The sequence below is a fragment of the Coturnix japonica genome, chromosome Z (genome assembly GCF_054131305.1).
Source record: "Coturnix japonica strain WE chromosome Z, WE-NBRP24, whole genome shotgun sequence".
NCBI lineage: Eukaryota > Metazoa > Chordata > Aves > Galliformes > Phasianidae > Coturnix > Coturnix japonica.
The window spans coordinates 36,797,141-36,812,458 of record NC_140702.1 but is presented as its reverse complement, the minus strand read 5'-3'; the positions used below and the strand labels follow the sequence as shown (position 1 = coordinate 36,812,458).

The 15,318-nt window shown below is 36.7% G+C and overlaps 1 protein-coding gene across 11 annotated transcripts in view; it reads right to left on the bottom strand.

Annotated features, from left to right (window-relative positions):
• TLE1 (TLE family member 1, transcriptional corepressor) overlaps nt 1-15,318 on the bottom strand; it is a 70,305-nt gene that overhangs the window by 19,164 nt on the left and 35,823 nt on the right. For 7 of the 11 annotated variants that reach the window (XM_085530404.1, XM_015849196.3, XM_015849198.3 and 4 more), the window contains 3 exons: nt 10,984-11,188; nt 10,223-10,239; nt 2,285-2,401 (listed from right to left, as the gene is read on the bottom strand). In XM_085530404.1, the coding sequence (XP_085386530.1) occupies nt 2,285-2,401; nt 10,223-10,239; nt 10,984-11,188 (339 nt within the window). The remainder of the gene's footprint in view (nt 1-2,284; nt 2,402-10,222; nt 10,240-10,983; nt 11,189-15,318) is intronic. The other 4 variants (XM_085530405.1, XM_015849197.3, XM_015849199.3 and 1 more) reach the window with 1 other exon arrangement.

The window sequence follows — 15,318 nt, the reverse complement described above, 5'->3', positions numbered from 1 at the left end:
ACTTTTGCTTCAGTAATAAAATCTAAATAAAGTAGAACTATTTGAATGGTGGTGGTCTCATTGTAAGTGCAAGAGGATCCAAAACTCTCCTCTACTACTATAATTACTCCAAAATAAATAAATAAATAGATAAATAAAAGAAGAAACTCATTCACGTGCTAATCCTATCTTTCAATATGTATGTTGCTCCAAAAGCAATGCCTCCTATTTATTTCCGTGGAAACAGAAACAATTACAACAGATACAAAGAGTACAACACTGTTTGATAACTCTATATGATATGTATGATAACATTCTCAGCTACGTAACACTATTTTTCAACACAGTCACCACCATCTGCCAATTTCCTCAGATGAGCTGTTGAAAATACACATTTTGTGATATGACAACTGTGCATGGTTGTCTAATATAGGCTTCTTTTTCATGCTGCTGTTGCTGCCAATGCTGAAACACCATCCATCACCACACTGTGCTCACATACACTGTTCTGTCTCCATAAAGATTCAACATGCATCGATAAATGCCAGTGGGTGCCATTTGTTCCACCTTCAGTTCCACACCTATGGTTCATACACATTATCATATCAGACAGCATTTGGTCAGTCTATCCCTCCACTACTATCTGTTACAGAGCAATGAAACATAATGGAATATTGGTGGGAAGGTTCAAAATCTACTGCCATATGACCAACATCCACCCCTGGTGTAGTGGGCCAACATCATAAAATAGGAGGCATTACTTAGAGTTCAGCCCTCATGTTATTGGAATTATTACTAGAAAAAACACTAAAACTCTATTTTTGACATTTACTTCACAAAGTAAAACACAATTTCCTTCCTCTGATTCCAGAGCATAAATATATTAAAAAAAAAAAAGAAAAAAAAGAAAGAAACCCAAGAAACCCACTTCCACAGGTGGTGTCAAGCTTTTCCTTGTTTTGGTATGAAATATTGCTTTAAGAAATACTATACACATAGGTAAACAGGAGCACCACTAAAGATGGAATTGTGACTCTGCTCATCATTCAGGAAGCTGGCCAACTAAAGGCTGCAACAGAAGAAGGAACAGAAGCTCCAATTACCCGCTATCACTTGAAATGTACTAAGTATACAGCAAGCAAGAATGGGTTATAGAATGCAGAAGCACAGCAGATGCATTCACCAGAATTAACCACCTGTGAGATGCTCAAAAGTAGTATACTTGAATGTACTCATTTGTCTTGGTCATTTTCAGAAACAGAAATTTACTGTGTCAAAGGCATCTCCCAGAGGAAATGTTCATATCAGAAGAGTCTCCTCCCTAACAAACGCACAGATCTAAACTATCTAAGTTTTATCATGAATATTAGACAAGTTAGAAAAGGAAAAATTTAAAAGAAAAGATGCTTCCAGAATATTGAACTCTCAAAGATGAGGGAGTAACATGAGGAAGTTTGCCAGACCTTCCTGTAATCAAAACTATATTATTAGAAAATGTTGAGAATAGGACTTGAAAAATCTCAACAGTACACCACACATAACATCTTCTGTTAGGTGAAAGATCTGCTATCCAGTTCTTTCTCAAAACATCCTTATTCATGACTTGTTCAAGAATCATCTGTGATTTGGTTGAGCTTTTTAGCCTTGAAATTGAAAGCCCACAAACCTTTCCAGATTCATATGCACCACACTGTTACACTGACGTGCTTCTTTCAAACCAAGTAGTACCCAAGTGTGGTCAAAAATGCAGAGTATAATCTGTATACTTTTGCATTCTGTTGCTTTCTGCTGGAAGTGCCATATCAATCAAAAGCTAGCATTAGGCAGTTGGTATGGCCTTACAAGGTATGCAGTTTTGGGTGGTGACTGTTTTTCAGCATGATGATAGCTAGTATCAGAAAATAATTCTAGATTCCCCAAAAGAACAAGTCCTACCACTTCAAATAAACCTAAGCACAGTATAAACCACATTATATTTGTATAAACAAATAAACCTAAACACAGACTGCTTTTGGTCAGTCCAGAAATTCTGTCTTGCTGGAAGAAATGTCCTAGAACACTCATAAATCCCTAATGGATACTCATGGCTCCTTATCCGCTGTAAAGGAGTATTACCAAATAACAGCTTGAACTATTGTGTAACTATTTTTCGACAGTATGAATAATTGTCCCACCAGCAAATATATTCACATACTATATCAGGTATAGGAAATATAGAGCCTTGTTCTTCACAGCCCTTTTACCTCTCTTACAAACAGAGCATCTTCAAATAAATTAATCATTTCTTTGACACAGATTTGCTTACATAGTGGCTGGAATCCTTATCATCCACCTTTCTCTTTTTGATGTCATTGGAATATTCAGGGCCATTCCTGCGTCTATCTGTGCTTCGCAGACTGTCTGGGACCAACAGAGAATTACTCTGTAAAGACAAAAAACAGGGTCAATCAAAAATTCCTTTCAAGATTCCTTCACATATGCCCAAAAATTCAAACAGGATGTGATAGAAGCTTTAGAAATGTGATAAATACATAGTCTTTCATTCCATTTAATTCAACTCAAAGTCCTCCAGGCAAACACACACAGCTTCATGCATTATAAGAAGCCTGGGTTTTCATCTATCAAAAGTTTAGTTCAGTAGTCAGCCACCATCTATTTAATTAGTCAATTCAATTGAATTTATTTACGTATTAGGAGAATCAGTCTTGCTGTTTATTTATCAGCTGGTAAACATTTTTTTTATTAACTACAAATAAAAGACTCTCCCACTTTTCAACCATCATAAGCAGATTAGACTTTGATACGTTTACTCTTGCTTTCTGCAACTCATATATGGCAACTTGCCTTTTACTCTTTAATTGGTATCTACCAAATCAGGTTACACAATACTCATTTGTTAGCTGTGTCAAAATACAATTGAGCATTCTCAACAGATACACTGCAAATAAATATCAATTTTTGTTTCTTCTAATATAACATTTACTACTAGTGTGAAATTATGGCTGAAATCAGACTTGGTGTGGAAAAACTGAGGCCAAGACACACATACACAATAGACCAAAGTACAGACTAATCTTTTCCTCAAACTACAAAGACTTCATTCATTCAGATACGGTAAGTACAAACTGTTGACCCAAAGAGAAAAGCATTTTAGACATTTTCCAGTCACATGATTATTTGACATGCCTGCGATTCTCATCTACACCTCCATTCCAGCTAAAGCATTAAACGTTAAATGAGTTCTTTTAAGTGTAGAATTAGCATATGCAAGAGGGCAATTTGTTCACTGATGTGTTACTGCTGTTAACAATACTGAATGAATTGGGAAAAAAAAAGATTCTCTTCACAAAGGAGTGGTAAGCCTAATTCCTAAAAGCAAAATACATGCTCTCATAAACACATGCTCATATTAATATACAAATGGGTATTTACACATAAACACGTGTATCTCACAAAGAAGAAGCCCAATACCAACACATATGCCATAAGTGTAAGTACTCCATGAAAATACCTGTTTTCCTGTGAGACAGAGATATTTACTCTTAATATATCATTAACATTTAATAGTAGCCAGTGAACTGCACACTGAATGTATTCCCCTTTAAGACCTAGGGACAACAGGGTAGTTTTGCTCTGACATCAGTATTCAATCTCAAGGAGAACAAAACAAAACTGAGTACATAAGGCAGTTTGAATCCTCTTTTTCCTACTTCAGAAGCTGCACTTTAAAGCCAACTCTAAGCTCTTTTATTGCTGACTATTCAAGCTAAACAAATGCCAAGGGGCTTACATAAAGTATATAGGAGGGTCTAATGAAATTGAATATAAAGAAGCTCAAAATAATGTCTTTACTGCAACGTTCATTAGCTAAAAGACGGGGTTGTTGGATCACTGAACTAATTGCCTGGACAAACAATCTGAATTTAACCCCTCATCTTCCTAGATGCATAGAAAGTCAAGGACTCGGTAGTTTGAAAACATTAAAATCCCTCTTTAAATTATTAACATAGAATCCATTGTGATTGTAGCAGTAGAAACATCTTAAGAAGCAGACTGTACAGCCAGACTTGAACACAGGTCTGAGTACCGAAAACGCATTTTCTTAGGAAGCATTCTTCTGAAGAGACACTTTCATTTAAAAAATAATAAAATCTAACATATTTATTGGAATAAAACAATGAAATTCCGGGTACTAAATGTATATACTTTTTCATTTGAAATTGTCAAAATTAAGTATAACCAAGTAGGAAAGTGTCAAGTGTGCAGAAAAACCTGGCATGAGTATAAGAAAGTGTTAACAACTGGGACCAAAATCAGATAAAGGGTACCTTTAGATTAAAAAAACAGCTTGCTACTGTCAGCCACTACAATTATTAAAACTAACAGCTGCAAAAGATTTTGTTCAGAAACTCATCTTTTAAAGCTGTGCTTAGTACATACAGATAACTAAAGTAACAATAGTTAGAAACAGAAATACAAACAATAACTGGGAAAATGAGACTCTTACAAGCCGTGAACTTCTCATACCTCTTACAGATAGATATACATCAGATATAAGGCCTACAAAAAGCCACCTTTCCACATCAGCTCAGGTAAGGCTTATATTTGTTGAATGTTCATCACCAAGCACAGGGCCAGCTAGAAGACATCAGCAACTTCACAATGTAGGTAGTTTTGTTTAGGAAGAATCACCCACTTAATTCTTCTACTAGGTCTGCTAACATCTGACTTGTCAAAAGTAGGGCTTAATTTTATTTTTAGCTGTAATATTTAATTAAAAACTAAATAAGCTATCAGTTGGAACTGTTGTTCAATAATAATCAAATTGTCAGAAGTAAAAAAAAAAAAAAAAAGTGTACATATATACATACATACTTGGATTTCCTAAAGAGGAACTATATGACACTTTTGTCTTAATTTCAACATGCTAGACTAATAATTGAGGATAAATTCCACTTTTAAGAATTATCATGAATCATCTGTAGATGATGAATCTTTGTTTAGAAAAAAATGATAAAAATCTATTTAATACCAATACTTTAGTTTTCCCTCAATGATTCAAAGCTTGTTTACATGGATCCTGTTCTACAAAAAAAGCCTCAAAAGAAAATATAGTTACATATAGCTAATTCCTCTTCCTTTTAGTGCTACTAGCCTGCACAAAGGCTGCATTACAGGAAACTCAGGATTTCAAAGCAACTTTTCATGTCTGCAAAACTTAAAACACTGAAACCATCAGCAGCAAAAACAAACACACAAACAAGGAAAAACATATTTAAGATATACAGTGACAAGATTGCCTCAGTTTTCTTAAAAAGAATATAATGTGCAGTATTCAAAAACACTTATTTAGGTGGCAAGCAACTCCCCTTAGGAAATACTTTCAAATGAGAAGTATGCATGTCAGAGGTTACAGACTAAGCCCACAGGATCTCAATACAGCATTTCACTATGTTACTACCACATAGCATATTCATAGACCATATGGACATGATAAGAAACAGCATATAAACATCAACACAGGCATAACACCTGTGCTCCTGGTTCAACATTTTCTTTACACCTGGTCTCTTTGCCCTGCTGCACAATGCAGAAATGCTATCTGCAGATGCATGTAGTTTGCTCTGAAAGTAATGTCTCTCATTTATTTCCAGAGCAACTACAACAGATACAAAGAGCACATAAATACTATTTGATAGCAAATTTACGAAACACTACTAAATGCTATTTTACAGCAGTCACCAAGATAAACTATACGTTTTTGCCAGCAATGACTTAAGAGCCTGCATGCTGCACACATTAAAAATTTGCACCAGCAGAGCTGACTGATGGTCACTGCAGCCACTGCTGAAATCCACCACTCACCTCCTTACTGTGCTTACATCTATGGTTTGGTCTCCACAAACATTCAGCATGTTGATGAATACTGATGAGTGCCATTTTTATTCTGCATGGAGGAATTCAATGATGTGCCTTTACTTCATACACATTATCACACCAGACACCATTTTGTCAAACTGCCCCTCTGCTGCCATCTGTCCATAGCAATAAAAGGTCATGGAATATTGGTGGGAAGGTTCAACCTCTACTACCATGCCACCAACACCCATCTCTGATGTTGTGGGTCAACACAAAAGACTAGGAGGCATTACTTTTGGAGCACCCCTCATACATATACACAAAGATTAAAAAATAAAAATTAAAAAAAAAAAGCAACCCTCTGCTAAATAGGCAAGATGGCACTAGGTCTAGCATCTACAGTTAAAGCATCAGTCACCCAGCAGTGCCACTACTCTATGCCAAGACCTAGTGACAGGAATACAGTGCAAACCACGAAGAGGTTAGCACCTAACCCAAAGCACAAAATGACTGTGCTTAAGAACCACTTAATTCCTTTTGCAGAATATGCTTTTTGCAAACACAAAGCCATCAAGAATTCACTTGTAAAGTGAACTGGTTTTGGTTTAAAGTACTGGCAACATGTAACTGCCAGCTCTTTTCTCCCATCAAATATTTCAACTTACTTTTAAGCTATTATCTTCATGTTAGGAATATTGAAATCTGGAAGTCTGAATAGATTTGCATCACTCTCCACACTGATCCAGTAATTAAGATAGACTACTGAGAGACTACGACTTCTAATGATTTCAGTATTTTCTATCAAATATTTATCAAAACTAAGGTACACTTAAGAACTTTTACCAGACCACCCCCAACCCTCTCAGCCTGTTTTGTGATTCCTGTCACCAGCTCCATGGTACTTTACATCAACTGCAAACTGAACTGAAACAAAGCATCATAAGCTCTTCTATGTGACTGACTCCTGCTGAAACTAACTTGTGGTTTTCATCCATAAAAACTGTAACACTTGACTTAACAAAGCCAATAAAAATGAAATATATGATTTATTAAAGAAATTCAAGTTCCTAAATTACAAGTCATTATCAAGAAACACAACTTCCTTGACAAAGGCAAAGATACAAACTTATTACACCAAAATCTACTCTAGGCTTACAGAACTACTTCTGAGATGGGATAATTTGTTGTTGTTTTTCATTTAAGAGAGTTATTCAGTTATCCATCACTCTGTCGCCATGACTGAGAGGTGAAGAATGGGACAGAAACCCGAGGCCAGAATATTTTTCTTCTTCAAGAATAGAACATTTGTTTAGAATATAACAGTAGCATCTAGGTCTACTAACAGTGGTAGGAAAAATTATTGTAAATTTTTAAGAGTACTTCTGAAGTTTTAAAAAAGAAACAAGCTTAGTTTTTTATTTTTTTTTAATGACAATAAAAGGTAAACACTAACCTTAGTGTAAATCCAAAGCACATAATGAAGTGAGACTTCACTGTCTACAAGTTACTGATACAATAGTGCACTTGACAAGATTTGTACTTCTATGTCCTGCTTGGAAAGTATGAGAATGATGGAAAGAAAAGTGAAATGAACATCTGTAATGACTTTGACAGATGTTGCCACTATATTAACCAGACAAAAAGTTCCTCTGCATGTAGATGTAGATGTTTTGCTGTATCAAAACTTTTATTAAACACCAGCTGCAAATCTCGCTCACTTTTCTTGGTTTCATTAACTGAATTCAGACAGTGTTAGAACTGTAGGACAGTCTGCATTTCTGTACTAACAACCCAAGATTGGACAGATAGAGATGCATCAGCAAAAATCCCCTAGCTGTTATCAATGTAGTTTTATATTTTCATTTTGATCAAATTTGCATATTATCTCTGAAGTGGAAGTATAACTTATTTTAAAAAACATAGCAAAAGTATGGGTCCAGGTAGATTCTGACTAGATATTAGGAAGAAATTATTTACCATGAGGTTGTGGATGCCCCCTCCCTGGAAGCATTCAATTCCAGGATGGGTGGGACTTTGAGCAACCTAGTCTAGAGGGAGGTGTCCCTACGTATGACAGGGGATTGGAACTAGATGAACTTAATGGTCCCTTCCATCCAAAACCATTCTATGATTCTATGCAAAATGAACACAGATCAAGGACAACAGCAATGCTGTTGCTACACCTTTACATCTTAATTTATATCCATTTATGAACATCTCTCTATTATGAAGCATTGCTAAACGTATAATATGTACAAATTACTAACTGTGTATTTGCCTGAGGAGACTTTAAAAAAAAATAAATAATAACAAATAAGATGTCATAACATGATGTAACTCAAAGTTGTTTTAAACTGCTGTTTTGTTTTTTAAGGTACCAATCAAACTATAAATAGCTATAAATAGCTGTCCTCATTACTTTTGACAGCAGCATGAGCACTTAACATGCAATTTCCAAAAAAATCAAATTCATCTAATCTTAAGGTAATCCAGATTTTACACAGTAATCAGAAAAATAAGTGCCCACTGCTCAGATGGAATCAGACATAATAATTAGGCAGACATACTAGAGAGTCTTGTGACTGATTGTATATTATCCTTAAGATATATTATAAATAATAAACAAATCCTATGAAGATAAAAGACAATTAGAGAAACCACAAGTTTGAATGCCACTGTTACTTCATCTTTCATTTTCTGTTACATCTAGATCCTAAGGCAACACAGCATATAAACAATTTTAGACTCAGGTTTAAGTTGACCTATAGTCAACTATCTCAATTAATTAATTTGGGACCAAAAAGGAAGGAAAGGCATGGTAACACAGTAACTTGAAATCAATATATCTGTAATGAAAGATTTTATGAAAAAAAGCTTCAGGTTGTTTACTGGTCACTTAGTACTGGTCACTTTTAATTCACCAGAATTAAAAACAAATAAACAAAAACAAACAAACAAAACAATTATCATATTACCATATTTGATATGGACAATAACCAAGTATAAGCTATACAAATGCACAAGAAGTAACTGTAGTAAGAATTTTATGTTCTGTAAATAAAAGTCACACATAGACTAAACTAAGGAAATTATATGGCAAGCCTCCCACAACACGAAAGAAAATCGGCATATTTTGCTATTGAAGAGAAAAAGGGAGAGAAGGGGCGTTAGAGCAGCCTGTGCTATCCTTTTAAAGGATGAAATCTTATAGCATTCTACATATGATCATGTACATGCACATGGCTGGGGAGAGCAAGAAAAGGAAACACAGCATAATCACCAAATCGAATGTCAAAGCCACTGTGTCTCATAACTGCATATGCATATACTCACTGACACACCTTCCTCATTTCCTAAAAAAGACTTTGAGAATCCCACTTTTGGCTGGTATCACTCAAAGAAATACACCCTCATAAATCCAAGGTTTCAGAAAAACACAGCTTGAAATTAGCTCTGCAGTTAAACTTGGAAAGACTTTTAACTTAGTAACTGGAAACAGTATATAAATATAGAAGCTGAAAACAACTGCCTCAAAAGATACGCAGGGAGCTTTTGGTAAAGCAATCATCATATCTTTCTTTTAAAACACAAACAAGCAAAAAGAAAACCAACTAACCCACAAACCAAAATCAAACCAAGCTTATTAGCATTAACATCTGTTAATTTATAACTGTTTCTTGTCTCTTCTAATTGAGAAGAAAAAGCAAAGAGAACACAAATTCACCTATATCAAGTAGAGCCAGTTTATTATTTGACGTGCCAGCTGCATGTGGCCATCTCCAGCAGATTAACAGATTAGTATAAAAAATAATCATTCAAGAGATAGCCATTTGAAAAGCTGTAGCAATGATGATGTTTGGCTGATTTTTTAATTTTATTCAAAAGGATTGTCTTAGGCAAAGTGTACTACTGTAAAAAAGTACCAGCAGGAAAGCACAAATTAAGCAGTAAAGGAGTCTGTACAGATTCAATTAAATAAACTACTAAGGCCAAACATGGTCATAACAAATGAGTTCTAGATTTCCCCATTCTGCAACAATATTCCTGAAAATACTAGAGTAAATATCCTAACTCTGAATCAACGTTACAAACTAAGTAACAGTAAAAGGTCTGTTGATTTGTAAGCATATCTTTTTCTTTTTTAATAAACAAAATAAAGATCAAGCATCCTCAAAATGATTCTGCTCAAAAACCTGATTCCTACATTCGTCTTACCAAAACATTCAACACAACATTCTGCATAAGCCAAGAGATATCCTAGCATAAACAAATAAGCCCAGTATCATGGAAAGGACAAAAAGGAAGACAAAACAGATGAACAACACAAATTCTTATTATTACTTAATGTAGAAGTGGAAACATGATCAGGAGTGTTGGTACTTACTGTGCCTGGCTCTCTGTCTGTTCCCGCCGTAACCAAGAAACGCACAGACATGCCCGTTCAGACACAGAGGCAAGAACAGAAATAAAAAAGGGGGGAAAACAAATTAGAACACAAGCCATGAACAGTTTTAAAATGGCTTTTATTTATATAAGTCATTGCACATTCCTAATACAGTGATTTCCTGAAAATTACAGTATTTTGTAAACATGATTTACAGTTTAATCATACACAAAGCCTAGTTTTATTTCATGACAGAATAAATTATTTTCTTTTCAAAAATTATTCAAGTGCAATTTTGCCCAATATTTAATTGTGTACTAGAATTTAAGCCTATCAAACTAAAGTAACAGATGCAATTACCTAAATCTTTTGTTTGAACACATTCACTTCAAAATTTAAATTTCATTCCCCCCTACCATCCCACCCACCCACTTAACAACATTACTTGCTTTGAAAAATTACCCATTTATGCAGTTAACAGTTTTCCACAATATGGTGCAGGCCACTGGTGTTACACTAAACATTTACCAGGATGTCAGAATGCCCTGCAAACTACAGAGCACATGACACCCAGTTATCCCCATTTAAAATACTGAAAATTTCCAAGCTGAATTTTGCTTCACTAGTATATATGCAGACATTTTTAAGTTTGCCAGCAGTTTGTTGTCATTCTATAAAACTCAGTTTCTTTAGAGATGCACATAATTTGCAGCAATGCTCAAATCTGACAGTGTCCTAATCAGGTCTGCCATGCCTCTCACCTCTGTGGTGCTCTGCATCGTGATGCTTCTTGTCATCTTTTATTGCCAAGTGAGACTGACCACCCAAAGCACTAGAAAGGGCAAGGAGGCCAGCACTGCTCCCAAGTGGAGGGATTCCTGAAGGCTGAAGTCCTGATGGATGTGGTGTTAGAGGCACTGGAGGTCCATGGCCATGGGAGAGATGTTGAGCCTGCAACTGCTGCTGCTGTTCCCAGTGGCATCATCATCATCCCCAGAAGAATATCACATAGCATATAATTTGGGAAGGAGAAGGGAGAATAGGTTTGGTTAGTTATTGAGAAGCAAAAGTAGATTTCTGATATTATTTAATCTAAGTTCTCCTATTTGTCCCAGCACACTAGACACTGCACTACATCACCCTGTCTGTGAACAATTCCGATCACACTCCACAGAGCAAAGAAGGCTAGCTGAATATCTGTCCTAGAGCCTGAGAAAAACATGAAACAACTATTTTTTTGGACAGTCACTTTTTTGTCATAGTATCACCAGTGACAAAGAGCAGCAGCACAATTTGCAGAATTCCTAAGTCTTCTTCACTACTTTTCCCTTTCTATAGGAAGGGATAGAACTGCTTTATGAGGAAAAAAAAAATCACTGGCAAAATCCATGCTACCCAAATGTGCAAGTGGGTACAACTTTATACTTCTTGTACCTAAATCTATATGTTTTTCCAGCTAAGCTTTTGAAGAAAAATGTTAACAAATGCTATGCTTTGTAACAAATTTTGAGCTTAAAATCCAGGTAGTCCAAATATCATTAATAAGATAATGGAACTTCCAAAAGCAAACATGGTAAAATGAAAACCTATTACAAAATCAGTTGGCAACATCAGTACAAAAGACTGGACATAAAAGCCAGTAACTAAGCTTGCAAAATGAACTTTAAGCAATTTTAGGAACTAAATTCCAAATTCAGAAATTCCCTAAAATGTAATATCTTAGTATTTACTCAATGTGGGAAAGTTATTTTCTAATTGAAGTTGCTAGGGTACTACTAACATTTTCCAAGATTAGCAAACTGTTTAACTTTGTCCAAATTACTCAGCACAGATTCACTAAAAAAAATTAGGTTTCAAAACCACCTATAGCTTAGTCATAACTCCCCTTCAATTTGCTACAGGAAAAGAGAAATTCTTCTTCTTTGTTGCTTTCTCAAACCTGTGCACATGAACAGAAGACAACAAATCTTTCTCCCTTAACCATACTCCACCATTCCTCTGCTGAAAACAAACTGTGTGAAAAAAAGCCAAGGAATATCACCCCACTTACGTGACAAAACAGATGTCAGACAAGTAAATAATCTGAACAAGATGCTCTCAACTAGGAAGGAGAGCCTGATCTAATGAATGTCATATATCATTTTAAGAGCAGCTAACATTGTTACAGTACTGAAGTGAGGTACTGAAATGTCACCCAGAATAAAGGTAGAATAAAACTCACAGTACTTCACAATTTACTCCAAAATACCCAGCCCAAAATAATCTAAAATATGTTCTTCCATTGGTTCCAAGACTCTATGAAAACATCTGCCAGTATAGGAATGTAATTACCATTCAGATGAGAGTACTATGTGCTTTGATTTCTCACATCACCCTCCGAAGACATGCCTTGCGCTGTTTAAGGATGTCTGTAGACATAAATGGCTGATACTGTAGAACTCTGACTGAACCTGAAATGCTTTGACTTTTCTGCTGTCCCCATCTGCAAAGCAGCCATCATTCACCTGTTTTTGATACATGGTATAAACCCCAGAAAAATACCACAATCCCCTCAGGCTATTCAACAAAGCCATGATTTTACGAATGTTTTGGCTTGTCATGCAAGAATTTCACAAATTCCTCTTCAAACACAGTATAAAAGTCTTAATTAATCTTCATGGGAACGTATACATTCTCATCTCTTTCCAACCCTTAGATAATTTTTCAAGGCAAGAGATAGGACTTACTTATTTACTTTGATGTTTTTAAGAACTTAAAAGACAATATTTTGAAGTAAGTGTTTAGAGTATTTATTTTATTTGAACCATTTACTACCTCCTACAAAATCAAGTAGTTAGTGGTAGCAAAACTTAATTGCTTCTTCTTCAGAAGTATCCATAAAGAGCACAAAAAGCCTGACAGAAATGTTTTTCAACCAGGTTTTGAGGAAAAAGAGAACTTATCCTCACAGACTATATCAGTAATTTACAGCACAGTTCATCAAATCAGGGGAGAACTTGACCATATGCAAGATTCCGAAGCAGATCACCTTGAAGGAAATCACATGGTACATGCAGAACAACAGGGGGATCAGGCCTAGACACCATGGTTTCACGAAAGACAGGTCCTGCTTGACCAACCTGATCTCCTTATGTGATTGAGTGCCCTGCCTGGTCGATGATGGAAAAGCTGTTGACGTAGTCTACCTAGAATTTAGCAAAGCCAAGGACACTGCCTCCCACAATATTCTCCTGGAGAAACTGGCAGCATCTGGCTTGAACAGGTACAATCTTTGCTGAGTGAAAAACCAGCAAGTGGTGGTGAAGGGAATCACATCCAGCTGGCAACCAGTGGTGTTCCCTAGGGGTCAGTAGTGGGGCCTGTCCTGTTCTTTACTGATGACCTGGATGAGGACTTTGAGTGTACCCTCAGTAAGTCTGTAGACAAGACTAAGCAGGGAGGAAGCACTGATCTTTCTGCGGGTCACAGGGCTGAGGTCAGTGTGATGTTCAACAAGACCAAGTTCCAGGTACTACACTATGGCCACAACAACCCTAAGCAAAGCATAGGCTTGGGGCAGAGTGGCTGGAAGTCTGTATAGAGGAAACAGACCTGGGCTTACCTATTGACATACAGCTGAACATGAGGCAGCAGTGTGTCCGGGTGGCCAAGAAGGCCAGTGGCATCCTGGCCTGCACCAGAAACAGTGTTGCCAGAAGGAGCAGGGAAGTGATCAACTCTCTGTACTCAGCCCTGGCAAGGATGCTCCTTGAGCACTGTGTTCAGTTTCAGCCGCCTAACTACAAAATAGACACTGAGGCCCTGAAGCATGTCCAGAGAAGGGCAACAAAGCTGGCGAGGGGTCTGGAGCACAGGCTTTACGAGGAACAGCCACGGGAACCGGTATTATTCAATCTGCAGAAGAGGAACCTCAGGGGTGGCCATATCCCTCTCTACAACTACCAAGAGAGGCTGTGGTGAGCTGGGAGTCAGTCTCCTCTCCCAAGTAACTAGGGACAGGACTAGAGGAAACGTTACACTAGGGGAGATTCAGGTTGGACAATAAGGAAATACTTCTTCTCCAAGAGTGCAGTCCAGCACCGGAATGGACTGAGCAGGGAGGTGATGCAGTTAATCACTCCAGAGGTACTCAAGAAAAGTTTAGACATTGTATTGAGGGATATGGTTTACTGAGAAATATTGGTGGACAGCTGGACTAGATGGTCTTAGAGGTCTTTTCCAAACTTGATGATTTTATGATTCTTTAACACAGTGGTAGGAATGCCGTTTTGCAACACCGGGGCCTGTGTTCAAATCCCCTGTGGTGCAAGTGGTAGAAGTGCCGCTTTGCTACACAGGAGGCTCAAATCCCGAGGGTTGGACTCAATGATCTCTAAGGTCCCTTCCAAACCCGCACAAGACTATGATACTATGGTACTTAATTCATTTTCATCTATGACCAACCAACCAAATCACATGGACATCTGCCCTTTGAGGCATGCAGCAACACACATGTAATACATTCATAGCCTTGTCCTTGTCCTCAGGTGCACTATTATACTAGTTTACCTAGCTGTGTGTGAAACTGGCTTTGAACAGAAGGTGATTTCTCTCCTTCTAAACAGTTTTGTGGAGAGAAATCAACTCTTTTACCAAACAGTGAGCTCAAATTAACATCTTTCACATTGTGGGCATGGAAAAAAAAAAAAAAAAAAAAAAAATCAGAACAGAGAAATGAAGTTAAATTATTTCCATTCTTGTCCCTATGGCATCAAGAAGATTCCCTCTTTTCTTACCTCTCCTGCCTAGTTTAATTAGCAAAAAGTAAGTCCACATGATTACAGGAAGCATTGCTTGATGTCTTTAGAAACCAAACTGCTAGGGACACGTTATCTGCAATCACTCCAGCTCTGCTTTGTAGCCTACATACACCCAATGTATTTTGAAAACCCTAGAAATGAGTAACAGATTAATTTATTCTAATGAAGTCCCTTGAAGCTGAAAATATGTAACAAAATGGCAACAACTGCTTTCTCTGATAGGACTGCGTATGTTAACCAGGAAGAAATTCTCTACATGATGTGTAGAGCAGAATATGAGAGCTCCAAGGGAAAATG